General features: G+C 34.2%; 2 protein-coding genes and 1 pseudogene across 2 annotated transcripts; 2 read left to right on the top strand and 1 right to left on the bottom strand.

Moving 5' to 3' along the window:
• The first annotated feature begins 3425 nt into the window (after positions 1 to 3425).
• LOC142611314 (short-chain dehydrogenase TIC 32 B, chloroplastic-like) lies at positions 3426 to 11223 on the top strand. The gene is made up of 8 exons (XM_075783425.1): positions 3426 to 3660; positions 8233 to 8464; positions 8584 to 8663; positions 8770 to 8923; positions 9413 to 9491; positions 9683 to 9767; positions 9857 to 9903; positions 10858 to 11223. The coding sequence occupies exons 1-8, from the start codon at positions 3543 to 3545 to the stop codon at positions 11029 to 11031; spliced, it is 969 nt and encodes a 322-aa protein (XP_075639540.1). The 5' UTR covers positions 3426 to 3542; the 3' UTR covers positions 11032 to 11223.
• A 126-nt stretch (positions 11224 to 11349) lies between these two features.
• On the bottom strand, positions 11350 to 12213 carry LOC142611316 (uncharacterized). Its single transcript, XM_075783427.1, has one exon. It carries the CDS (start codon positions 12095 to 12097, stop codon positions 11735 to 11737), a length of 363 nt encoding a protein of 120 aa, XP_075639542.1. The 5' UTR covers positions 12098 to 12213; the 3' UTR covers positions 11350 to 11734.
• A 3793-nt stretch (positions 12214 to 16006) lies between these two features.
• On the top strand, positions 16007 to 26510 carry LOC142609517 (membrin-11-like; annotated as a pseudogene).
• Positions 26511 to 26598: the final 88 nt, after the last annotated feature.

The following is a 26598-nucleotide window of genomic DNA, read 5'->3' on the forward strand; positions in this document are numbered from 1 at the left end:
CAAAGGCCCACATCCCCATCAGAGTCTTTTTACCCCCCACACCCATTGTATCACACATGCATCTAAAACTTATTTGATAAGTCTAACTATTAGAACCCTTTCATTTACCAGTCCACCTACAGGCTATAGATACTCAATTTACACTCATTTTCATAATATGCTTAGATGTCGACTTATGATTAGATTAAACACTTTTATAGTTACACATGAGACCACCACGGGATATAGAGAAAAAGTAGATTCAGATGCACCAATCACAAGTGAATACTGTAAAATTATCTCCACAAGGAGACTTAATGTGGCTCATATACATTTTATTTTTAGTATTTAATTATTATTTATTTGGATCCATCATTTATTTGATGACAAGAGTAATAGATAAAGATCCATCCTATTACGAGTATTTTTGTGAACAAACATTTATATTTGGTGAACAAATATACTCTTTAATGGGAAGAGTATAAATAGATAACTAATGTTAAATTGAAAGAATCGCTAGTCTAGCCTTAAAAAGTCCGTGTTTTCCGTCAAAAACTGTTTCTAAGGAGAAGGTCATAGACTAGAAGAATCTCTCTTAATTCCTTGCTTTACATATCATTTGAATAACAATGGTTGGAGGTATGTTTTATTTTCTCCCACTGATTTAGATTTATTATTATTATTTTTTTTTTTTTTTAGATATGAGATCAAAGCCTCCTTCATGCTATCTTGTTTGGTGATTTTCATATGAGAAATTGTTTGGCATGATTCTAGGATATTATATTTAATTTACTGTCGTGATTAATTTTGTTCAATTATTGTTTTGTGAATCCATATTTTGTTCGTAAATATCGTGGGTTGCGTTAACCGTGCATATTTGGGTTTTTACGGTTGTGATAGTTTTACTAGTTTTGATTTGTTTGCCCATTTGGTTATTCTTTTGGTGAATCAATATTGTAATTCATGGCTCCTATATATAAATAAAAAAATTGTAATTCATGGCATTTGTATTGTGCATACGTTGTGGGTCCGTTTACAAGTTGTGGGGAGTAAAAAGACCCTGATGGGGATGTGGGCCTTTGGGCCATGCTAAGGAAGGCCGACCTGCTCTTGGGTTTAGAACTTATTAGTACTACGGGTCGGCCCATATGCCGAGGATCCGAGGATCCAGCCGAGGGTGAATTTCCCTTCGAACGGACACCGGAGAACCCGGGACTTCATGGTAAAGGTTAGGGAATGACACGGTCAAGACCAATGGTTAAAAGGGGGTGAACCCTTGAATGTCCTAAAAGCACCGATGTTAGAGAAATACTAAAGATAAAGGCTGCCACCTCCACATTAAAGACCCTGCACCTACCACCCTGGCCGCATTAATGGGGAAGTGACACCTGAACAGTGGAAGGAAAACTTCTGGTTACTATTCAAAGGCACTGAGAAAAGAAATATCTAGGCTAAGGGGGAGTTGGGGCAACACGTGTATAAAGTATCAAAAAGAGGAGTATTTAAGAAGCAACCTAGAACAGGAATGGGGGGGCTCCCTTTTTTGTAATCAAAAAGAAAAAGAAAAAAGAGAAAGAGATAATATAAGAACAGCTCTCGGCTTACGTCCGAGCAGGTTGATTTACAATATTCCTTGTTGTTTTCAAGTGTTTGCAATCTTTGGCTTGTCATTTAATCCTCAGACACTTCTAACCTGGGTTTCAAGCCCACCCTCTACAAATTCATATTGTTTAAGGCTCATTGGGCCTGAGCCTGTAACTGTTCTTGGGGCCAGGTGCAATTGTGCACTTACACAAGTCAAGAATGCACAGGTTGTTTACAATGGCACTACTTCAGCGTCAATATAAAAAAATAATGAGAAATAGTATATACACAATATTTTCACAATAAATTATAAGTAGCGGGGTATTAGGATATGTTATTGGTAGATAAAAAAGTAATTTAGTAGTAGATTTAAATTTGAACAAATAACAACTTATCATCTATATATAATTTGAACCAATAACAACTTAGTATCTTAAGACATGATGATAATTACATAAATTTAGTTTTATTTTTTTATAGTACTTTGTTAGGAATCTCTTCTTAAAACCTTCTCCCCTCTCCCCTTGTATGTGTATTAAAATACTTAGTATTCTGAAAAGAAAAAAAGAATCTCTTCTTAAAAAATAAAAAATAAAAAATAAAAAACTTCATTAGGAATAAAGGCATCTAAGAATAAAAGCATCTAAGTGGCAATTAATTCTTGAAGGTAATGAATTGGTTCCATACGGAGGTGTTTTTTTTTTTTTTTTTTTTTTGTGATTTATTGGAATAAGATTGGTAAATTAGGCATTAAAATGAGACTTTTCCTAGGCCCACAGGTTTGAAAATTTGTGTGATTTATTTTCTTCCACTGCTTTAAATTAGACATTTATTTCCTAGAGTTTTCCTTCACTTTCACTGCAGGGCTGTTATTGTGTAATCTTGTACCATACTGTCCATACCATACCCCCAAAGAGATGGATCCCACCCACCATGGAGCCCATTTCTATATAAGAGAGGGGAGCATTGAGAGCTTTACTTGTATATGAGGGTGGTCCTAGGAACACCATCACTTGTCAAAAACAATTTTGTACACGCAAAAAAAAACTTATATAAATCATTATTTTAAACTAATATGTTCTATGATCACTCTGACTTGAAAAAAATGTGCGTATATATAATATTAAATTAATCTATTTTGACCACCCTAATAAAAATGTTAAACATTTTTACTTGAGAATCATAAGAATTTGAGTTCAATAAATAAAAGACTAATGCTACATCCACAATATTTTCACAAAAATTTCACAATATATCTTGTGTGGTAAGCTGTTACTAATTCTATTTCAGGTTCAATATTGACATGTTTTACCCACCAATAATAGACTAACAACTTGTTGCATAAGATTTGTTATGAAATTGTTGCGGTCACTTTATTATTCTCGTATTAACATTTTCAATTTGCACTTTATCTTTTATTAGTCTAATTTTTTTCTTATTCTCTTTGTTAGTACAAAAAAATTGTAATATTTCATGTATTTGCGTGTTTTTTGTAATAGATATAGTCAAATTTTTTTTTTTTATATTAAATTTTGTATAATTTAAGTTTCTTAGTTACCAACTTGAAAACAATTTCTAGAGCCGTGACTATACAATAATTTTCCTTTCACTGCCTAGTTAAGCAATTCTATCCAGGTAGAGCTTAGCTCACCAGTTTTCTTCCCAAGAAAGAAAGATGAAGAATAGTTGAATAGAGCGTTGAGGTTATTAACAGCCCATCACCGGTGAGCATTTATTACAGCCCACACCTTAAGTATGAAATGAATTAAATCACTGACTCTGCCTACAACTCGCTAAAATTGCTCATTTATTCGCATGCATATGCTTCCCCTTTCTCTGCCCATACTCGGCTTTGTCTTTAATTTCCCAACCGACTGAAAAACTTTATATAAAGATCTCTCTCTCTTTCACTCTCTCATATATAATCATATATTGTTCAGAGGTCCTTGTTTGCGAGCTTCTTTGCGTTATTCAAGGAAATGGGTATCTTCTCATTGATTACAGGGAGGCCAGGCTCGAGTGGGTTTGGCTCAGCTTCGACTGCTGAACAAGTTACCGAAGGGATTGATGCCAGTAATCTCACTGCTATTGTCACTGGTCAGCTTTGAATTCCCCTTTCATTTAGTCAATTATTGTTTCGTACGTTTTACTTGTTTTTTGATTGATAGTCTGTCGTGGTGGTCATGCTCTTGTTTAATATCTATGAAATATGGGGATAAAGAAAAGGGGAGAGAGATCATGAGAAAGAGAAAATGAAATCAATATATAATTGCAGGATTCTTATTTTGATAATTTCATAATTGGGTCTTGGAAGGAAGATAGGATTTAAATCCTAGATATTTCCAATGAACGTATCATAATTTAATTACCAGTGAACTTTGTTGTTTTGCTTCTATTCCATTTGGTTCTATTTTTGCCTTTTCTTTTTGTAATTATCAGCTTTATTTTTATGATTATAAGACAAAATTTATCATACGTTCGAGATGAGAGAAATGAATAAAATAAAATGAATTATTTTAAAATATTCATTTCATTATATTGTTTGGAAATTTTAATAGAAGGAATGTCTTACTCCGATTATAAGTTTAAGTGATAAGGAATTAAATGAGTAGTAGAGAATACTCATTTTTCTCTATTCTCTCAAAATCTTCATTCTCTCAAAAATTAGAAAGAGTTGGAAGGAATGGAATAATCTTTAATGAAATTTTCACCAAAACATCCAAAATACTTTTATATATTCAGTTGATTTTTTGTTGGAGAGAGTTTCAACCTATGGTGTTCGCTTCTGATGATAATACTTTATCATTATACCAAAACACCAATTAGTTTTTGGTGTAGGCGGAGATTGAACCCCAAATCTCTTATACAACCATCAAAGACTTTACCAATTAAGCTAACTGGAACCCACTTCAGCCTTTATTCCACCGCTTAATTCCATTCCTCATTTATTTCCATAAAGAGTTGGAAGGAATGGAATTAAAGACTTCAGTCAGATCTCTCCTTCATTTATTATTATTATTTTTTGAAAGGTCAGTCATTTATTTTTAAATATGAGTCTAATAGTAATATTTTCATAAATAGAACTCTTTTTTTTAGAAAGTAAATAGAACTAATCTTAAATAAGGTTACTTACCTTTAATTCATTTATTTTAAAACATCAATAAAGTTACTTAATTTCATTCGACTCATTTTTATTACTTAAATACATTCATTTTCATTCCTTTATGATTTACTTATATTATTTCATTCCATCCCTTTATGAATTCTTAAATGAAGTGTTAATTTTTTTTAGTTTAAAAAAAAGTTTTAATTTGTTCTGGTCTAGATTCAACTTCTTAAAAATGAAACAAAAATCATTGTATTGGTGGAAACTTGGAGCTACAAGACTAAAATCCCAAAGTAAGTCTAGCACAATACCACTTGGAACTACAAGACTAAAATCCCAAAGTAAGTCTAGCACAATACCAATTTTCACAATTTTGTCATAATTTTGCCACGTGACGACTCATAAGTGGTGAAATCATGGCCCACATGGACCAAATTTTTTATTCCACCGCTTACAACTCGCCACGTGGCAAAGTTATGAAAATTAGTGTGGTGCTACACTTACTTAAAATCTCATCATCTCCCATACATGACATTGAATAAATAAAATATATATATAAAAAATTTAACGCACTTCAATAAGTTTCTCTTTATATGTAAAATCTAATTTTTATAACCGCATTATGAATCTTTGATCAATTTAAATTGTGGATAAAACTTAATAATATTTAGTTGTATTTCATCAATGTAATCATTGATTCATTGTAATCAAAATTTTACATATGTTACTGAATGAAACCTATTACATTTTAAATTATTTTATTGACCAAGTTTAATTTTTAGCCGTCCTAATATTTGAAAATGACACTACCGCACAGTCGCACACCTTTGGTGCGATGGTCACTCCACAAGCACTTATACTTGTATCAAGTCTCGAAGAGGGAGCTTCACACACATATACACCTAGATTAGGCTAGAGTAGAATTCTATCTTGTATCAAAAAAAATATAATTGAAAATGAGGGAAATATTTTATATCAAAACAAAATGGCACTTACGTGTTAAATCTTATCCAAAATATCTCAATCAAAAAAAAAAAAAAAAACCTTGTCCAAATCTGGCATTTTACTTATTGTCTTGTTTAACTTTTCTTTCATCATTATTGGCCACTACATACCCAGCCGCCCATATGTCTTTGAAAATTATTGAATACATCGGGAGTATAATAAATGCGTACTCTCCCCTCTCACATGAATTGTGGGTCCAATCATGAATCTAATTAGTGGGACCCTATAATTATGTAAGAGGGAGAAATATGAATTTATGATACTCCGAGAATATTTAATAATTATCCATATGTCTTTATTATGAATTTATAGTACTCAGAGAATATTCAATAATTATCCATATGTCTTTATGAAGACGGTGACATAGTATGATAGTAGTATAACAATTTTTTTTCTTTTAATATTTTGGTTTTCACTTCTTTTATATTTGTGAAACCACAATAAAATTTATCAATAAATAAATAAAAAGGTGAAACCGCAATAGAAAATAATGTAGAATATGGTCAGGATTTTTGTAGGATTTTTATCTTCTTTTGAATATGGTTTTAAATTAAACCCCAACCTTAAAATCGTTTGTCTAAACTTTTTAAATCATTCTAAGTTCCCTTCCAATGAATTATTATTAACTTAAATTCATTTAAAAAAATAATACTGAGAACTTATTTGGACACAAGAAATTAACCTCCCTTTATGAATCGCATATAATATTCAGATAACAAAACGGTGTTTAAATCCAAGAACACATAAACAAAAAAGAAGAACATGTTATCGTGCTCTAAGCTAAATTGGGTTCATATAAAGAGTAATTTAGTTCATATAAAGAGTCTTTTAATAGCTAGATACATTGCAAATGCAGTTTAGTTGAGTTCATGTTATTTTAGTTAGAAATGACTCTTTAAATGGATGTCTTGAAATAATTTTTAATAATTTAAAAATGTAAAGTTTATTTTAAATTATCTAATACAATACGGAAATTGTGTAAGTTTAATATTATTTCCTCTGCACGAGCTTTCAGTACATTCCATTTGCAGTTTGTAACCCAAAAAAAAAAAAAAAAAAACCATTTGTTGTTAGGCCTGCTTTGTCCAAGTGGGCCTTTTTCAGTTTTTATTCAAGACAGTCAACTCATGTCAGTAATGCTACTCCACCTGCGATGACCACCAATTGGCCATGGGGTTATTTAGATAGAACTTATTGTTAAAAATTAAAAACTGAAAATTAAAAATATTGTAACAAAATAATTTTTAAATGTGTGAATAGTATTGTGGGACTAATTTTTAATAAAAAAATGGCTGAAAATGAAGTTTGTGGGTCTGTGAACAGTGCATGAATGCACTGTTCACAGAAGAAAAGGGCTGAAAAGTCAGAAATATATGGCTACTGTTCATGAAAAGTAGCCGTTTGCCCCTCTGAAACGCGTGCTGCAGCAAAAAAAAAAAAAGGTGAAACGCAGGAACGCAGACACAGTAAACGCAACGTTCTATCCAAACACATTCTATGAGTGGGTTTGGATCCAGCGTCTGCGTCTGCGTCTACGTTTCAGTTTTTTTTTTTTTTTTTTTTTTTGGCGTAGCTTTTAAGGGAGACAACGGCTACTATTCATGTACTGTGCATGAACAGTAGCTGCAAAAGTAGACTTTTTAACTTTTTTTTTTGTGTATGAGTGGGTTCGTGCACTGTTCATAGGACCCACAAACTTCACTTTTCAGCATTTTTTTTTATTAAAAATGGGTCTCACAGTACTATTTACACATTTAAAAATTATTTTGCTACAGTGTTTTCAGTAATAAGTTCTATCCAAACGGACCCTATATCTAAAAGTTGGTGAATTTCTTCAATAGAACGATAATTTCAGAAAATATATTCCTCTTTGGGATTGAGATCTATGATTCTTAATAATGATTGAAATTGATAGTCGTAAAAAGTAACTTTTAATTTCAATTATTGATTAAATTTTTTTTTAAAGTTATAAATAAAAAATAAAAAGGTGAAATGTAAAAAAAATGTGTGAACGTAAATAAAGTGAATTGCACCCGATATAATACTTTATGTACTAAATCTAATCCTACTCATTGAGGGGGTGATTTATGGCTAATTGAGCTCTCGCTACAATTTCAATAGTGATAGAGAAATAAATCAACCATATTGGCCTTAGTGGAGCCCTCTGATTGTGATACTGCATGCAACTACTCCCTCGTAACATGTGAGCTTGGATACTTGAGAAATAATGTGCCCAATTGAGTGCAAGCTTCAATGGAGGCACTTTAATTGCAATGATTATCTTGTAGATTAGCTGTATAGCAGTTCCCTTGTACTATGTGGTCCTCATTCATTAAAAAAAAAAAAAAAACATGTGGACCTCAAAGCATGTGTTTGTGTATGTGTAGAGGTGGTGATTTATAATGTTTACACAAAGTTTATTCTAATGTCACTTGATTTAACTTAAGATCAAAACTAATAACAACTTATCATTAATGGTAATATTGTGGATGTAGTATTACTTAATAATGTTTCATATGTTCCGATTAACTCAATTGTGAAAATCTCTTTATATGCAGGAGGAGCGAGTGGAATTGGCTTGGAAACCGCGAGAGTGTTGGCTCTTCGGAAAGCTCATGTCATCATTGCTGCAAGGAACATGGAAGCTGCAAGTGCAGTAAAACAGCTTATTCTTAAAGACAACGAAACTGCGCGTGTGGATGTCCTAAAGCTCGACCTGTGCTCCATGAAGTCTGTTAGAGCATTTGTTGACGACTTCAATGCTCTTAACGTTCCCCTTAACATCTTGATGTGATCTCTCTCTCTCTCTCTCTCTAATCTGTATAGTTTTACCAAACTAATACAGTTCCTCTATGAATACACACTCTTGCATACAATTAAATAATATTTGAATATGGCCAATATTTCAGAAACAATGCCGGTGTCATGTTCTGCCCCTTTCAGCTTTCAAAAGATGGAATAGAGATGCAATTTGCTACAAATCATATAGGTTGGTAGTAAAAAAATTGATGTCTCACAACGTGTGTGTGTGTGTGTGTATTGGTTAGTAATTTCAACTCTGCCAGTAATCGGTTATATCTCACTTCACTTCTCAGGTCATTTCCTCTTAACGAATCTTCTTCTTGAGAAAATGAAGAACACAGCAAGATCAACCAACATTGAGGGCAGGATTGTGAACTTGTCATCAATAGCCCACAACTACACTTATGAACAGGGGATCCGATTTGATCAGATCAATGATGAAAGTGGGTACGTCAAAATTTTCTTTTATTTTATTAGGTGCAAATTCATAATGATGTAAATTAACCAATATGATTTCATTGCTCATCACTCTAGTCAGAACCCAAAAGCTAAGTATGTTACCTCTGCAGCTCTGCTAGTGTTTTGGTTTTTTCATAATGATAATGCATTACATGTAAATTTTACTAACTTGCTTATGAGCAGCTTCATGATTTTGCTCTTTATGAAAGTTGTATGATTGTGCGTGATGATCGAATGATAAGTGGAAGCATGAAAGAAAGAGCAATCTTTGCCCTTGACGGCTAAATATATATTAAACACTTATGTTACAATGAACCTAATATAGAGTTTATATATTAGAGAATACATGACTAATCTTAGGCTAACCATAGACTAACCTAATATTAATATGCTTGTTTTACAAGTACATGAGCTTACAATTGGTTTGGGCCGCTTATGCCATAATATGTCTAACACTCTTCAATATCTTTGTATCAGTTATTCTGACAAAAGGGCATATGGACAATCCAAATTAGCAAACATATTACATGCGAATGAGCTCTCTCGTCGTTTCCAGGTAAATTTTAATTTAATCTTTAAAACTAGGATGTAAGGTAATCTTTATTCTTATTTTTTGAAGATTTTACACAGGTCACTACTTCATCTAAAGTGTCAATTTGATCCTGGATTTTCGATTTGAATAATTAATCCTATGCATTATCATGTATTTTACTAATTCATTGATCATACCTCTCTAATGAGATGCAGGAAGAAGGTATAAACATTACTGTGAACTCAGTCCATCCAGGATTGATAATGACTCCTCTCATGAGATATTCTGAACTTCTGATGAGTATGCTCTTGCTCTATGTTTAAAAATATATACAAAATATGCAAAGAAAAAGATAGTATTTTTCATAATTCGATCATCTTTATATGCAGGAGTTATACGGGTGTTCACCTTTTATCTATGGAAGAACGTGCCTCAGGTAGATTAATACAACCTTTAAGTATCAAGGTGCTGTTTATATTTTGAGTTCTCTAAAGTTTTTGGAATGGATGGATAAATATCTTTGCTTTAAGCTAGCACGCACAAAAGCACACATACAAATAAACTCATAAGGATCTCCTCCATTTTTATAGATCTCAAGGTGCATACAGTTTTATTTTATTTAAGAATGATGTTAAGGATATTATGAAATTTATAAATTGATTTGTCACCAATAAAAAAAAGTAATTTAAACATTCACTTATTAAGTTGTTGAAGTCCACCAATTACATTCACTTTTTTTAGTGAAATTTGTAGTAACTTCAGCAATTTTCTTCACTTAAATTAGTTACCATTGACTATCAGTTTTTAATGAGATTTTAATTAAAGCAACACTTTATAAAGTTATATAAAACCTTGACATTTGTAGAAACTAAATGTTTATCAATCATCATAAAATAACCTATATCCATTTGTAGGAGAATTCTACCATACTCTTTTCTTTTCTTTTTCATACTTACATAAATCTAAAGTGTAAATATAAGATATTCACTTATTCAACAATATACATTTTTAATAAAAGGGAAATAATTAGCACATACCGTATACACAGGCTTGTTTTTAATTAAAATTGTGAATCATTGCTAAAAAAAAAAAACTTTAAAGTAAAATTGCCTCATATTTGATAGATAAACAACTAAGATTAAGTAGTTCACACGATCTATATTATTTGTAATAGTTGTCTCTCTTGACCTATTCAAACCAGGTATATACTAAATAGGAAATATGTTATGCATTGGATATATACATCCTCCTAATAGTGGACTTACAATCATGTAAAACCTAAGTAGTGTGAGGGGGAAAAAGCATATATTAGAGATAACTATTGGCCAAATAGCATAAGCACTCCAAGAAAAGGGTTAAAAAGGAATAAATCGGATTTTGTTTACTGCAGGGAGCATCCACGACTTGCTACGTCGCACTCCACCCAAATCTGAAGGGTGTTACTGGAAAGTACTATCTGGACTGCAATGAGATGCAACCAAGTGCGTTTGCAAGAGATACAGTGTTGGCTAAAAATCTCTGGGACTTCAGCAACAAGTTGGTTTCTTCAGTTGCAAAACCTTGAAAATATATAGCTGCTCTGCTTGTTTGGTAAAATACTAATATATCTCCATTGTCAACAAGTATATGACAAGGCAGTCCCAGTTTTTTTTTTTTTTTTAAATATTTTTTTGGCAACCGACCCCATCCACTAGAACCGCAATTGTTGGATAATTCAATGTTATTCATATTCACCTTGACAAGCTATACTCTCAAATAATCTTATTTCCGTTTTTGTATTACTTATTTTCGATAACTTAGTCACATAATTGAGCAAGAAAATTAAAAATAGAATTATTTAAAATAAAATTGAGATAAAAAGTAGTTTGTGACTCGCAAACAGTAAATAAAACAACTGGCCTTTTCAATATTTCATTGGAAATTAACGTGATAGATTATTGTTGCTTACCATTACACCAAGGCCCCAAATATGTATGAAGTTTGGAAGCTATCAAAATTTTCATAAATATTTGGCAAAATCCCAAAGCTATGCTCATGACAACGAGAGTCCTTCAAATTTTCAATCACCAAAATTAAAAAAAAAAAAAAAAAATTATATAGTTGAAAGCAAAATAGAGTACCATGGCGGCTGCAACTGCAAGTGAGATCTTTCCAAAAAAATCGAAAATCTCCAAACGAGACTCACATCACCACCGTCAATCACAAACTGATCAATCAATCAATCAAACGGTGTGAATTTCGTTTTCTCTTTAATCGGGTCTACAAGATTAATGGGCCTGATCCTGCTCCCAAAGGCCCACGGCCCGGACCAAACAAGCGGAGCCAGCAACCACAACAGCCGCAAAGACCGGAGGGACAATCAAATCAACCTTGGACTTAACGAACAGGTGAGCCGGCAAGCAGAGGATCTCTCCCGCCACATCTAACGGCAACCTAACGGACCCTTCCGTCTCGCACAGTTTCGAGAACCGAGACGTCGAAGATATCGCCGACACGAAGGCCACTTCTGGCGCGAACGAAGCCACCGCTACCGTTAACGTCAGGATGGTTGTCCACGTGGCCGCATATATAAGCAGTGGCCTCCGGGAGCTGAGGTTCGAGAGTATTGAGGTGAGTAGTGTAAGAAACATGTTAACGTTGGAATTGTGAAGGAAAGGGTAGTAGTGGGGTTTGGGACTTCTGACTTAGTTTGACATAGTTATATGATGTTATTATATAAATTTGAAGGTGAGGAAGTGAACCTAATCACAACTGCTTTTTTTTATTTGTTTATTTAGTTGTGTGATATTGGTAGTTTAGGTAGAATAGAGAGAGAGAGAGAGAATGAGAGAGAGAATCATATCTATGTTGACTAAGAAGGAGTGCGTGGGGTTGGGTTCGGTTTGATAGGAGAGCGACTCCATTGACGAGAAAATTTGTGTACATTAGAATATACAATTGGTTTGTTTGCGTACAATTATTTTATTAAAACTGAAAATTTTATGCTAACGATAATATAGGTAAAGGTAAAAGACTTATTTTATTGAAATTAAATTTTTTTTTGCTAAAAATAATGTCGATAAATATAAATGTTAACTGAAATAGTACAATAAAACTCATGAATAGTATAAAAAATACAGTGAAACTCATGAATAATAACAAAAATAAAATAAAAAATAAAATAAACTAATTTTTTAATTTAGGGTCAAACGCCGGTATACGTGTCAATATGGTATGGGAGTGGAAAGTTTCACTTTGCAGCTAGTGATTGAGAGATTGAGAATGTCCATTGACAAGTCAAGCACGGTCTCTTCCATTATAAGGATATTTTGGGGTTATTTACCTATGCAATTTTTGTTTGTTTCTCATGATATTCTTGAGTTACATTCATTACATATTTTCATACTAGGTATTTATTTATTTTTTTTAAAAATATTTATATTTAACAAAAGAGCAGGTTTCGTTATATTGAAAAGTAATAAAAGCTAATAAACAAATATCCCATTAACAGAAAGTTGCTCATAATATGTGAGACATGTTAACGATTTATCAGTATAGATGGAAGATATATTTTAATAACTCAATCATGTTTTGGTAACCAATTAAACAAATACCCTTTTAATTGAAAGTTGCTCATAACGTATGAGACATGTTAGCAATTTATTAGTGTAGATGGAGGATATTTTTCAACAACTCAATCATATTTTGATAGTTGATTATGGCTGAATTTTTTTAAAATTAAAGTCCCAAGTTTTCTTCTTTAAAAAAAAAAAAAAAAAAATCCTACAGTTAGAACTATTCTAAAAATTCAAATACAAGAAAATTTTGAAAATGACATTACTAAAAAATTCAATGTGAAATAGGAATTAGTGAAGCTACCTTGTTATGAAGTTTTTAAGTTGATGTTGAAAGCAGTAAGAAACTTTTTATGGTCATGAGTTAAAAGCTTCTCCACCTTCACATTTGACATGTACGCAGTTGCTAACCTGAATGTATTTGGGTGCAGATGACTCTTGAAGAAGCCATTGGCTATGTAGCTTCTGATGAGCTTATTGAGGTAAGTAGCAATTGAATTACTTTATTTCTCTTTTTTCAAGTAATAAACAAAACTACTTCAGTTCTCCTTTATCCGTTTTATACAAGAAATTAATTTTATTTCAGGCCTTTCCATTTCTTCATATATTTTTGTTGTTACTGTTATACCACAGATGTTAGTATCCTAGCTTTATTGTAGACCTCCCTAATTCTTTTTCAAATTTTAGAACGAAAAATGTGTACCCTTGAAATGAGCCATGACTCAAATAACACAAGAAGCCTTGGGTTCACTGTAGGGAAAGGGTGTACGTTTTTTAGTTCTGGTGAATTTTGTTGCTGATAGTGGCTTTTTAATTTGTTTGGTCTTGTTATTCCTGGATTTTAATTTATTTATTTGGGGACCAAATTACTGGATATGATGCTTTTCTGATATCATCTTATGTTTTATGTGAAGGTAACACCAAGGGCCATTCGGTTAAGGAAGAAATACCTGGATGTTAACAAGCGTAAAACCATGAGTAAAAGGCCAAAGGAGTGAAGCATTTTTCTTGATACAATTTTTTAACCTTATTATTATTGATTGTACCATGAGCTAGCTAGCATCTCCTTCCCCCTCAATATAAGAATGAGGTGAAGGGTGCGATTGTGACCGGATTTAATGGATGCACATGTAACTTACCAATCAATAAGAAAAAAAAAAGAAAAAAAAAGAAAAGAAAAGTAGGGTAGTTTTTGTACTCAATTCTTTTTGTTTACCTCAGATTAGGTGATATGGAACATTGAAATCATATTTCATAAATGATGAGCGAGAGTTGATGTATTTATAAGAATCAATTATGGTAGTGAGATAGTTGCTCATTTTTTGTCATATAATAGCACACATCTTTGAAGGTATATTACTATTTCTTAGTTACAGGACAACTCTCTCTATCTGTGCATCTTTGCTGCAAACCATTAATGTGCTCTAGTTCAACCGACACTTTCTCCTCCATGAGTAATTTGTTGGTAAAGTTGTGGGTTCAAGACCTGCAGGTTACATATGTAACTTTCCAATTAAGAAAAAAAAATCTTTGCTGCATTTCTTACCATAACCTTTAGTGTAGTAGTTTTTGTTTGTTTTCTAAAGATAGTTTGATTTTGCCCATACATATTTACTGATTTTAATGCAAAGAAAAAAAAAATAGTGCTATATTGCTAGCAACATTGACGTTAGTATGAAGTGAACTTGCTGTTTCATTTTAGGACTTGGAAAACTGTAGGATAAATTGTCGGTCACTTGGAACCTTTAGCCGTGGAATAGCATTCATGTATCATATAATCGTACCGGATATTGTGGTTGTAGAACCAAGGTTATATGATAGCTTATGAAATAGCTTAAGAAACTGCTGCAAGAATTTCTTAGATATCCTGGAGATTGTGATTGGATGAAATAATTTATATTCGAATACTCTAAAATGACGTGACTTATAACTTCATAATTTTTTTTTTTTTTTAGATACAAGATACAAGATAGAATTCTACTCTAACCTAATTTAAGTATATATGTGTGTGAAACTTTCTCCTGGAGACTTGAACTTCGGCCCTTGCCTCCTACACCCCACAAACATTTATTGAGTGACCATCGTACCAAGGGTGTGCAGTGGTTATAACTTCATAATTCTAAAATATTCATTAATTTCATTCTGTAGGCATCTCATTTATCAAAGCTAATAAAAATTGCATTAACATTTTATTTATAATAAAAAAACACTAACAATTTATGTACTCTGACAGAGTGTATATATATATATATATATATTTGCCCAAAAAAAAAATCATTTATAAGAGAATCCAAAAAAAAAAAAAAAAGTAAATCAAGGCAATTGGAGAAAAAGAAACTAACACAAGTCACAAAACCCTTTTTCTCTAGACTTACTATAGGATTCGCTGGAGTGAAAATAGAGAGTGAAAAATAGAGAAATGAGAAGGAAGAGAAAAATGTGATTTTTTATTATTTGGTTGAAGTAAAAATAAGAGGAAAGAAAATGATGTGAATCAAGTTTTCCACTTGAGTCCATTTTTTATTTTCCTTTCAAATTGGATTAAAAAGAGGAAGGACAATGGCATAGTAAAAAAAAAAGGATTTTGCTAATAATTTATCTTTTTTGGAAAATTTTTCTTGAAAATTAAAAAAAATTTGATAGCTTTTTTAATTAATATATTTTTTAAAATAGATAAGTTAATATGTGCCCTTAAGGCACACATTAATCGGATCCTAAAAAAATTACTTGCGCATTTTCATGCACTTTTAATAATAAGGGCCACTTTTCTATCTAATTCAAAAGGAAAATAAGTCCAAATATATTTTTTAATGCTTTTTTTTACTCAAATACAAAAAGAAATAAATCTACTAATCTACTTCCACTGACTATATAATATAACTATATAAAATGAGCGAATACCTCTATATACAGTAACTTTCGTTTAATCAATTTTTGTCGACTTGTTGAGGCCTAAACGACGCGTTCTGCGGACAGCCCTCTCACTTCAAAACACAAACTATATAATGTTCTGGGAACTCTCTTCACCTTTCTTCTCTCTTTTTTATTTTTTATTTTTTATTTTAGGCTCAAATCAAATTTCTGTGGGAGATAGTGAGGGAAGAACTGTGTTTGTATTTGTTTCCTTGTGGGTTACAATCTTTGATTGTTTGCTAATTTGGGTCGTTTAGGTTTATGGTATTGTGGGTATTTTGGGTGTCTTTGGATTCTTCTTCTTCTTAACTTTTACTTGGGTTTCTAATTTTTTAGGTTAGAAGAGATTGAAAGAGGAATAGAGAAACAGATAATAAAGAAAGGGGGATATCTCTTCTTCTTCTTCTTTTTTATTTTTCCGTTTCATCAAAATTTGTTGATTTTTTTTCTTAAACCTGTGTTTGTATTTGTTTCCTTGTAGGTTTCAAGGCCAAAATGGGCAAATAGCCATAGATGCTGAACAATATAGTTAGTAGGCAAGGTTTACAAACTATATTTTTTACTAGCATCTCGAGTCTAAGAGACTCGATTTTGGGGCAATAAATCGAGTCTTTAATACTCGATTTCTATGGTCTAATTCTGTCTGATGTGGTATTTTTTCCACGTGGAATCTACCTGAAAATCGAGTCTTATAGACTCGATTTACAAACCCAAAAAAATTAAATCGAAAATCGAGTCTTAAAGACTCGATTTACAAACTCAAAAAAAATAAAATTCATCACCAACAACCACCATCAAAATTCATCACCAACAACTATCAACAACCATCAAAATTCATCACCACCATGGGTAGATCACGCAGAACCCAGTACGCACAAAAAAAAAAACCATTGCCCCAGATCCACGGCGACCTGGGTCGCGCGGCCTGGGCGCGACCCAAGCCGCCGCGCCCCAGGTTCGCGCTGCCTGGCCGCGACCTAGGCCGCCGCGCCCCCGGTTCGCGCGACCTGGGGCGCGAAGGCCTGGGTCGCGCGACCCGGGGCGCGACCCGGGTTTGCGCCGCACGGGCGCGACCTAGGCCGCCGCGCCCCGGGTTCGCGCGACTGGGCGCGGAGGCTGGGTCGCGACCCGGGTTCGCGCGCCCGGGCGCGACCCAGCCGCCGCGCCCCGGGTTCGCGTGACCCGGGCGCGAGGCCCTGGGTCGCGACCCGGGTTCGCGCCGCGGGGCGACCCGGGCCGCGCGCCCGGGTTCGCGCGACCTGGGGCGCGGAAGCCTGGGTCGCGACCCAGGTTCGCGCTGCCTGGGTGCGACACAGGCCGCCGCGCCCCAGGTTCGCGCGACCTTGGGCGCGGAGGCCTGGGTCGCGCGACCTGAGGCGCAGCGGCCTGGGTTTGCTTGGGTCGGCGGCGGCTGGGCGGCTGGGCAGATCAGCGTGGAAGAGGAAGAAGCAGATCAGGTGAGAAGAGAGTGAAACCCAGAAAAAATAAGGACAGAGAAGAGGATATATAAAAGATAGAAATCGAGTCTCAGATGCTCGATTTCCAACAAGACGCCACATGGAAAATATGCCACATCGAACAGAATCAGACCATGAAAATCGAGCATTAAAAACTCGATTTATAGCCCCAAAATCGACTCTCTAAGAGTCGAGATGTTACTATTATAATTTCTTTCAAACCATTGCCTACTAACTATATTCTTCAGCATCTATGGCTATTTGCCCATTTTAGCCAGGTTTCAATATTTGATTGTTTGCTGATTTGGGTCTTTTAGGTTTATGGTGGGTATTTTTGGTGTCTTTGGATTTTTTTTTTCTTCTTAACTTTTACCTGGGTTTCTAATTTTTTAGGTTAGAAGAGATTGAAAGAGGAATAGAGAAACAGATAATAAAGAAAAGGGGATTTGGTTCCATTTTTGGCTAACACAAGACAGGTAACATCCGTCTCTCTCTCTCTAAAATTTCCAGTTTAATTTGGTTCATTTTTGTTCGTTTGTGCCTAATTTTATGCCATTCTCTCTATTTTTACGAATATATAATCTCTCTCTCTCTCTATAGGTTTAAATAAAATTTTTGGGTGCTAATTAGTTATATTGATTTAAGACTTAACATCACAATACTTGTATTCCCTTCATTGTTATCTTCATTAGAATAAATATTCAAACTTGGAATTATATACAACAATTTGTAAGCAAGCAGTTAAGATTATAACAGAGCATTGGAGACATAAACTCAAGCTTGGATCTTTAGTTTCTTGGCCTTTGGTTCATTGAAGATTAAGTTCCTGTCTCTACTAGAGTTTATTTATGCTCATAAGATTTTTGCAATTTTCCTTTTCCTTTTCTTATGTGTGGGGCTCTTCTTGCTTATTAACCATTTAGCCAAGTCTTTATTTTCCCCATTTCTTTGTTCCTTCCCATAAAAAAACTCGTACACACTTGTAAATTTGCAAAATTTAGTAATTTTTAGTATCCATGTAAAATATTTTTGTATACATGTTGTACTTATATGTTTCAGAAAATTGATTGATTAGATTAATTTATTTATAAATCATGTTATTGCATCATAAATTCTTAACTATTGATGAGAATATATATTTTAATATATGCAAAATGTTTTGTATGGTATAATAAATTCATATAAAACTCAATTTGGTTGCTGAAGAACCCATTAGGTCTTACTAATATAGTTGAGTGCTTTAACATTTTGACTTGTAGATAGGACAAGAGGGTACTGGATGGCTATTTGATTAATAGCATTTTGGTGCTAAGATTTAGGAGTGAGTTTTTTGGGCTTTTTTTAGCTTTTAACTTGACAGTATTGGTAGAGTATATGCTACCCATGATTTTTTTGTCGTACTATATGCTTTAGCTAATTTAATTGGAGATATTTTTGTATTCTTTTATAGGAAGGCGAATGTCAAAGCACATGTAGTTGTTGATGAACCAAATGAGAATATTTGTAAAGTTGTTGGGAATCAACTTTCGCAAGTGGATTTACTTGTGATGGGGTTTATAGTCTATTGTTGGAGACTAATGCATAAGGTTGTTATTTATATTGGCAATCTATTTGCACTTTAGAAAGTATTAGAATTGGAAGTTACTAGGTGTTTCTTCTATAATTTAAATCAAACTGGTGGCACCTAATAGGTTCTAAGCCTTGAACTTAGTTCACAGTGTTTATCAAAGTGCTGTTATTTATGAATTAGCCATATCTTGATCTTGCTGTTTATGCCCTTTTAAGATATGTTGGTCTCACTTAGAGTTAGCTTCTTCATAATGGGTTCATCTTTTTTTCTTTTTGGACAGAAAGATAAGAAAATGTGGATTATTACTTTCTTTCTATCTGACATGTTTTAATTCCTTACACAGTCATGTTATATAGATATATATATATATTTCATCCTGACTTGAAAGTTGATTGTGCTAAGAATATTTCGACACTCGCCTATTGTAGGTTATGATGATACAGAAGAGTTGAATTTTGGGATGGTTTGTTTGCGTTGTGATAAGGACATTGGTCAAAGGTCAAGTTTTTGGTGGTTTGAGAGGACTTGGGTTTTGTGTTTTCGATTGTAGCTTGCTTTCTTGCTTTTTTGGTTGGTCATAGGCTTGAGACCTTTGTGAGATAGGCCTTGGTTGTGGGCAATGACATTAGTTTTGGAAAATTTGTATTTAATTTTTTTGTTATTTAATGTTTTCAGTTGTTTATTCATTAGTAGTTCTTGATAAAAATTGCAAATTTAAGTGTAGAAGTGTAAGTTTGATTGATAACTAATGGTTCAATCATGTAATGTTGCACATACAAGAACTATATAAAATGTTTTGCATTTTGGTGAATCTTAGATGGCTTTAGGGAACCATAAAGGATTACAATATATAATTGTGTGATTTGCATATATTTAGCACTAAGTGATTTTGGTAGAATATAATCCTCTAATAGACCAAGCACGAGCCTTGCACATGCTGCCAACACTAGTGATTTTAAAGAATGTATAAAAAAAGTTGATAAATAAATGAATATAAAAAAAGTTGGTTTACCTTTTATTTTCACTACACTATTACTTTACGTCATTAGACCAATGCTGGAGATCATAATAAATCGGGTTTAAGTGTCTGAACGGTACAATTGCAGTGTCCAGATCCCATCAAAACCAACTGCAATTCTCAACATCTCTCCTTTTCTCTCTCTGTTGGTGTGTGCTCGAAATGGAATCAGCATCAGCATCAGCATCAGCAGCAACACCATTAGAAGGAGGTGGAGGAGGTAATACGCTATCAGAAATATACCAGAATGTGAAGAAGCTACAATTGAGAACTCAAGACGCGCTGGAGCGACTGGAGCGTTTGGAGTACTCGAGCAGTGGCAATTTGGAGTCACAAACCCCAGAACTGTCTGCATCCATCAAAAGAGACCTCACCCAAATCCAATCCCTCTGCGTCGAGATGGACCGCCTCTGCCGCTCTCTCCCCTCCAAGTCCCACCGTGATCTTTGGAAACGGTACCCCTCAATTCTCCTGTTCTCTTCTCTCCTTCGCTTCGCTTTCATACTTAGGGTTTCAATTGATTAGCCATGCATATTGGTCGGGGAAACTAGTTTCAGATTTTCAAATTTCATGAATTATCATTTTCAATGTTGTTTTTAGATTAAATGATTAAATTCACCTCTTTTCGTAATTATTTAAGTTTTTGTGACAATTGGTAATTTATCATAGTATCAGAGCATGAGATCCTAACATAGGAGTGTTGTATTAAATAATTAAATTTACTATTTCCTAACAGCTGCTATCTCTGTTGGTGGTTCAAACCAATTGTGTTATTATTACTATTGAGTATGACCAAATATCTCGTTTTTGAATGATAGTTGGCTTTCCTAGAATTTTTTGATAAGTAAGTTATGAATTTTTATTGAGAACCTAGTAAGACCTTATGTTCACAACACAGAGGGAAAAGAAGTACAAAGGACTCAAAAGGAAAATCTAAGGGAAACATGAGATTCTAAAATAGAAGAACATTGTGTAAAACCCCGAACCCAGGATCAATCAAAGAGAGTACGAGCAAACAGAACTTTCAGTTGATCCAATGAGCTTTCCATGTCTTCAAAAGTACGACTATTCTTGTCCTTCCAAACAAGCCACATCAAATAAGCTGGCACCATGTTCCAAATATCTGAACCAAACTTACCAAGCCAGTTTCTCCAGCTAAATAGCACAGAAACAACATTCCCTGGCTTAACCCATTGAATCCCAAACATTTGAATATTTATTTTTATTAACGCAAGTGCACGACTCTGCTGATGGTTGTTTTTCTAATAAATATTATTACTTATCAAAAGTAATTTATGTTTTTATTATCTTGCCATCTTTGCATTACCAGCATTGTATCTGAAATTTTTATGAATCTTTACAGTATATCATAACTGTTTGGTGCAGTTTGATGATATGATCTGCAGTTGTGTAGATTTGTACCGTATATTTCAACCAATGCAGTGTTGATGCGATTTGATGATCTTTTATCTTGACTGGATGCAATGCAATTCTTTTTGTATTATGCAGAAAAGTGTAACAAGTAACAGAAGAGGCTGAATCTTTGAAACAAAGTTTGGATAAGTATTTCTTAAGGAATCAGAAAAGAATGATGGAAGCCAAAGCGAGGGCAGAATTGCTTGGAAGAGCTGTATGTAATTTCTTTTTGGTTGATGCAGCAAACCAGCAGAGAAAATTCTTTTTATTTGGAATCTAAATTTTTTTTACATTAGTATCTTATGGAAATATTTTATGTTATAGAATGGAGAGTCTCATATTTTGAGAATATTTGATGAGGAAGCGCAAGCCAGGCAGTCAGTTCGTAGTTCTGCTAGGATGTTGGAAGAAGCAAGTTTAACAGGAGAGGCCATCCTGTCTGCAATGTCAGGGTCAAGGGAACGTCTTAAGGTATTTGCAATTAAGCCCCTACATATCTACGTGTTCACCATTCTGCAATCACAGATACATGTGTACATATAGTTTAAATGATAAAATATGGGAATGCAACCAAATAAAAAATGAAAGATGGGAGTCATGGGACTGTGATATTGCAATATAAGCAAAACATTGTCCTTATTGCATAATAACTTTTTCCCTCGAATTCCATTAAAAATTTATCATGATTTTCTGGATTCGGATCCTCTCCATTTCTATTTGAAATGGAGTGTCCATTTTATGGACAGGATTCGTTTGAAATAAATCTAAGGTCTGAAGCATGCCACGTCAATTAAAATCCAACTGACTTAACTCAGCAAGTTCAACCGGGGTTAGTTGTAAAGGTTATTGCCATTTAATATAAATATTCTTTTTTATTCTTTTTTTTTTAAAGCTATTTCTCTCTATCTCTCTTCCTCTTCCTCTCTTTCTCCCTCTTCCTTAAAGCAACCAACAACCACAAGAACAATAACCCCACCACCATGCCACCACCTCGCCAGAACCACGCCACCACACAACAACCCATTAAAAAAACTACCAAACAGACATTGCAATTCACTGCTACCACCATGCCAGAACCATGCCACCGCCACTACCACGCCACCACCACCATACCGCAAACCCACATTAGCAAGTTCAACCGGGGTTAGCTGTAGAGGTTAATACTGCGTTGCAACTTGCTACCACTTTACTTTTTAAAAAAAAAACCTCGTCTCTTTGGATCTAGATGCTAAGCATAGAACAAAGCAACTGAATGATCAAAGAAGTATAATATTGTTCCTAGCAACTGGATTCTGGACATTGGACATTTAAAGTAATGGAGTAATAAAATAATGTTTATTTTCTATTTTTTCTTCTCTCTACCCTCTCTCTCTGTCTCCTCATTATTTCATTTATTTTTCTCTCTCTTCCTTCTCTTCAAACCTGAAGCACTTCCTTCCTCTCTCTCTCTCAAATCAGCATGGAGACAACCCCATCAGATCGGCTGGGTTTCAGTTTTGGGTGAATATCAGTTTTGTAAATAGGTTTCAGTTTTGGCTGTGTACCGAAGTGAGGTGGGTTTTAGTGGTGGTGGGGTGGGTTGTTGCCGTGGTGGTTTAGTGGGTGGTGGGTGTGTTGCCGTGGTGGTGGGGTGGGCGGCGTGGTTGTTGCCGTGGTGAGATCAGCCTGGTGTGAGTTTGACATGCTAGGTTATTAGCTAGGAATATGCTTCTGTGTTCACTTTTCTATGGTCCGATGGTAATTGACTTGGTTGCAGCTTTATGATTTGGTAGTGCTAGTGGTTTTGAATTTTTTTTTCTTGAGTTTATAGATTTAAATTCTTTATGTAAATTTCTCTTACATTCATCAATAGATTTGATGGCGTTCGTGTTGAAAATATACCCCCCCCCCCCCAAAAAAAAATACCGCCAAATGGGAAGTGCCAAGAAAGCTTTATCTTAATCTAGTCTTGTTGAATTTTGGAAGTCAATTGTAATTTTATTGGTCACTTAGATTTTATTTTAGGTCTTATTAGTTAATGAGGCTATTACTGTTTCATTTAATTTCCTAGTATTGAAGTTATTTTTATAATTCAATAATTTGGATTTCCTGAGTTAACTAGAATTTGGGTCAAGTCATAGTCTATATAAGCATATTACTGTACTCCTAGGGAGACAGTTTACAGTTTGATTAATAAAACTGCTGTTGGAGCTCCAACCCAAAACCTAAGTCGGTCATTGAGCCCAAGCCACCTCCAAGAGCCTAGATTACAACCCAATATTTTTTATATTAAAACACATGCACACACCGATGACTAAGACTCAAATAATCACCCTCTAGCCGCCGCAACCCAACCGCCACAAACTTGACCATCAATCCACACCCAAGTCGAAATCCTTTCAAACCAACACCTTACAATTCATTCCACTAAACAGCAAAAGGACCAATCTCTAAAGACCCCAAATCGATGAACTTGGGCCTTCCTCACATTGGCGTCCTGCTTTTCTAATTCTCAGTGTATCACAGTGGCTCCAAATGTTGTCCATGAGCCCCCTCCACATATTGCTGATTCTTTCCCTAGATCTTGGCACACTGGTAGTCATTATTTTTGGACATTGTGCACTTCTCACAAGCTTTTGCACTCAATGCTATATACACCACTCAGGTATTAAGAACCTAACCCAACAAGTTGCAAGCCCGGAGCCTATCCCAGAGCCCAACCTACTTGCTGGACCCAGGCCTGCAAGCAGTTGAATCGGTGAGCCATAGCTATTAACCTAGCCCTATGAGGGCACTAGTGAGCATTGAGCCGGGGCTGTGGGGTTTATTCCAAAGTGCTTTTAATTGCAGGACTTGAACTTGGAACCTCCACCTCCCAAACTACATTGGAGCAAGAATGATGGCCACTAGACCACCACCCTTTGTGGTGGTTACATCCTTTATTTTTATTTTTCTTCATCCTGCATCTCAAATTCCTCCCCCACATCCCTTCTTCTCTCTTCAAAATAGAAGCTTACAGAATTGGCATGCTTTATTATTGTGTGTATGTGGTATTTTTGGTCCCGTTGAACTTTTCTTGGATAAAGCCATAAATGATGAGATTTTGAATATTAATTGGGTATTGTTAGATATGCTGCATGAGAATTTAGAATTCTTATATATATAGATGAGTTCAAGTTACACCTGGTGTAACTTTACAATAGTTACACATTTTTAGGACCATTAATTACTATTAGATCTAAGGGTCAAAAAACACTCATTGTAATGACATTATTGCTCTCTAGAAATTAGCCAATTAAGCATTAACTCTTCTTAATATATTAAAAAAAAAAAACACAGCATTAGTGTTCACTCTTCTCCTCCTCATCATCTTCTTCCTCTCTCACATCTTTCTTTTTTATTTCTTTACGGTACTGTCTTGAGGTACTAGAAAATTTTAGAAATACATGGCCAAAGTCACTATTGTTTTAGCGAATGATTGTTGAGGCTGAGTATTTCTAAGGATTAAAAACACAGACAAAGTCAATTAAAAAAAATTAGTGCTCTAACAACATTATGTTTCAGCCATGTCATCATCTCCCACCATGGTCTTTTGAAAGATCTTAAAAAATATGGGCTCTCTTCCATCAATATATGCAAAGCATCATGGTTTATGTCAAATAGGCTAGTATTTTTGTGGCATTATTTGTCTTTGGATAATCAACACTCAACAGCAACATTACAAGGACCACCATGGTTAATGTCCTCCATGATAATGTGATATGGCCCCACAGTCTTCTCCAATGCTCAACACACCCCAAAATAACAATTCAATTGCTAACCTCTACAACGAAAGTCACAGAAAACCTAAGTTGCTAAATATACAACCAACATCTATCTTGCTCCCTCATGATTTGTTTGCATGAGAACAAGAAGGTGATGTGAGATAGGAAGATAGGAAGAAGATGACGACAAGAAGAGGAGAGAAAGTTAACATTGTGTTTTTTGTTTTTTTTTTTTTTTGTTTTCCCTTTATTAAGAAGAGTTAATGCTTAATTGGCTAATTTCTAGAGAGCAATAATGACATTATTATAAGTGTTTTTTGACCCTTAGATCTAATAGTAATCAACGGTCCAAAAAAAGTGTATCTCTTGTGAAGTTACACATGGTGTAACTCTAAACAATATTACACCACCCAATAACTTGTTATAGAATTCATATTTTGAGAATTCCCCCATTGAATTACATGTTCAATATGATCATAATATTCATGCCAATTTTCCTCATGTTATTTGGATGGCATTTACCATTCGATTCATAAACTTGTCTTTTATGCATTATTTTAAACTACAAAAACTTGAATTTAAACAATTGATTGATGACATGACTATTAATTTTTTATCACTTTGAAATTTTGCGAGCATGGAGAATATACGAAGATAATATAATTTAACGATAGATTTGTCAAAATTTGCATCTAATTAAAAAATATTGGATGGTGTATCATTACTTAAAGTTATACTAGGCCTAACTTGAACTGAATCCATATATATATTAGGAATTTGGATATCTTTAATTATTATGCATGATTCAGTTTTTAGTAGTATGGTCTTTAATCCTTTGGACTGAGGTAGAATACCTAAAAGAAAACAATGGTCTAAATTGTTGGGATAGCTCATGTCTTTCAATAAATAATGGTTTGTAATGCATTGACATGAGGTTGCTCCCGAGTCCTGATGCTATTGAGTACTGCTGATATGCTTTTTCCTTGGTTCAGAATGCACAGCGGAAAGCACTGGATGTCCTTAATGCAGTGGGGCTCTCAAATTCTGTATTGAGGCTGATTGAGAGGCGGCACCGTGTTGATAATTGGATCAAATATGCAGGCATGATTTTGACACTCGCCATTGTGTTCATCATTTGGAGGTGGACCTGATGATCTACTCTTTTGGCTGGTATAGTTATGTGAGATGTGTTCCCTCTAGATGCCTTTTAATTTTTTGTTTTTACTTTCTTTCCCCTTCGGAGTGGAAGATATTAATTGTTTCCGTAATACAGTGTTATATTGGAAAGGTAATGAGGTTGTACAAAGGCCAATTATGAGAACACACTTATATAAAATTGATTTACAAATGCGTCAATGCTCTCTTCAGAGCCTCCACAGAATGCACAAACCGTTATTCATTTTCAGACCGCTTTTGAGCAATTCAGTTTCCTGAGGTAATAATGCATAGTGGATTAATTG

The sequence above is a fragment of the Castanea sativa genome, chromosome 9 (assembly GCF_040712315.1).
Source record: "Castanea sativa cultivar Marrone di Chiusa Pesio chromosome 9, ASM4071231v1".
NCBI lineage: Eukaryota > Viridiplantae > Streptophyta > Magnoliopsida > Fagales > Fagaceae > Castanea > Castanea sativa.

Coding starts and splice junctions, on each gene's coding strand:
- LOC142611316 (XM_075783427.1), bottom strand. CDS start 12,097: ATGTTTCTTACACTACTCACCTCAATACTCTCGAACCTCAGCTCCCGG.
- LOC142611314 (XM_075783425.1), top strand. CDS start 3,543: ATGGGTATCTTCTCATTGATTACAGGGAGGCCAGGCTCGAGTGGGTTT. Junction 9,492..9,682: donor AGCTCTCTCGTCGTTTCCAG/GTAAATTTTAAT, acceptor AATGAGATGCAG/GAAGAAGGTATAAACATTAC. Junction 9,904..10,857: donor TATGGAAGAACGTGCCTCAG/GTAGATTAATAC, acceptor TGTTTACTGCAG/GGAGCATCCACGACTTGCTA.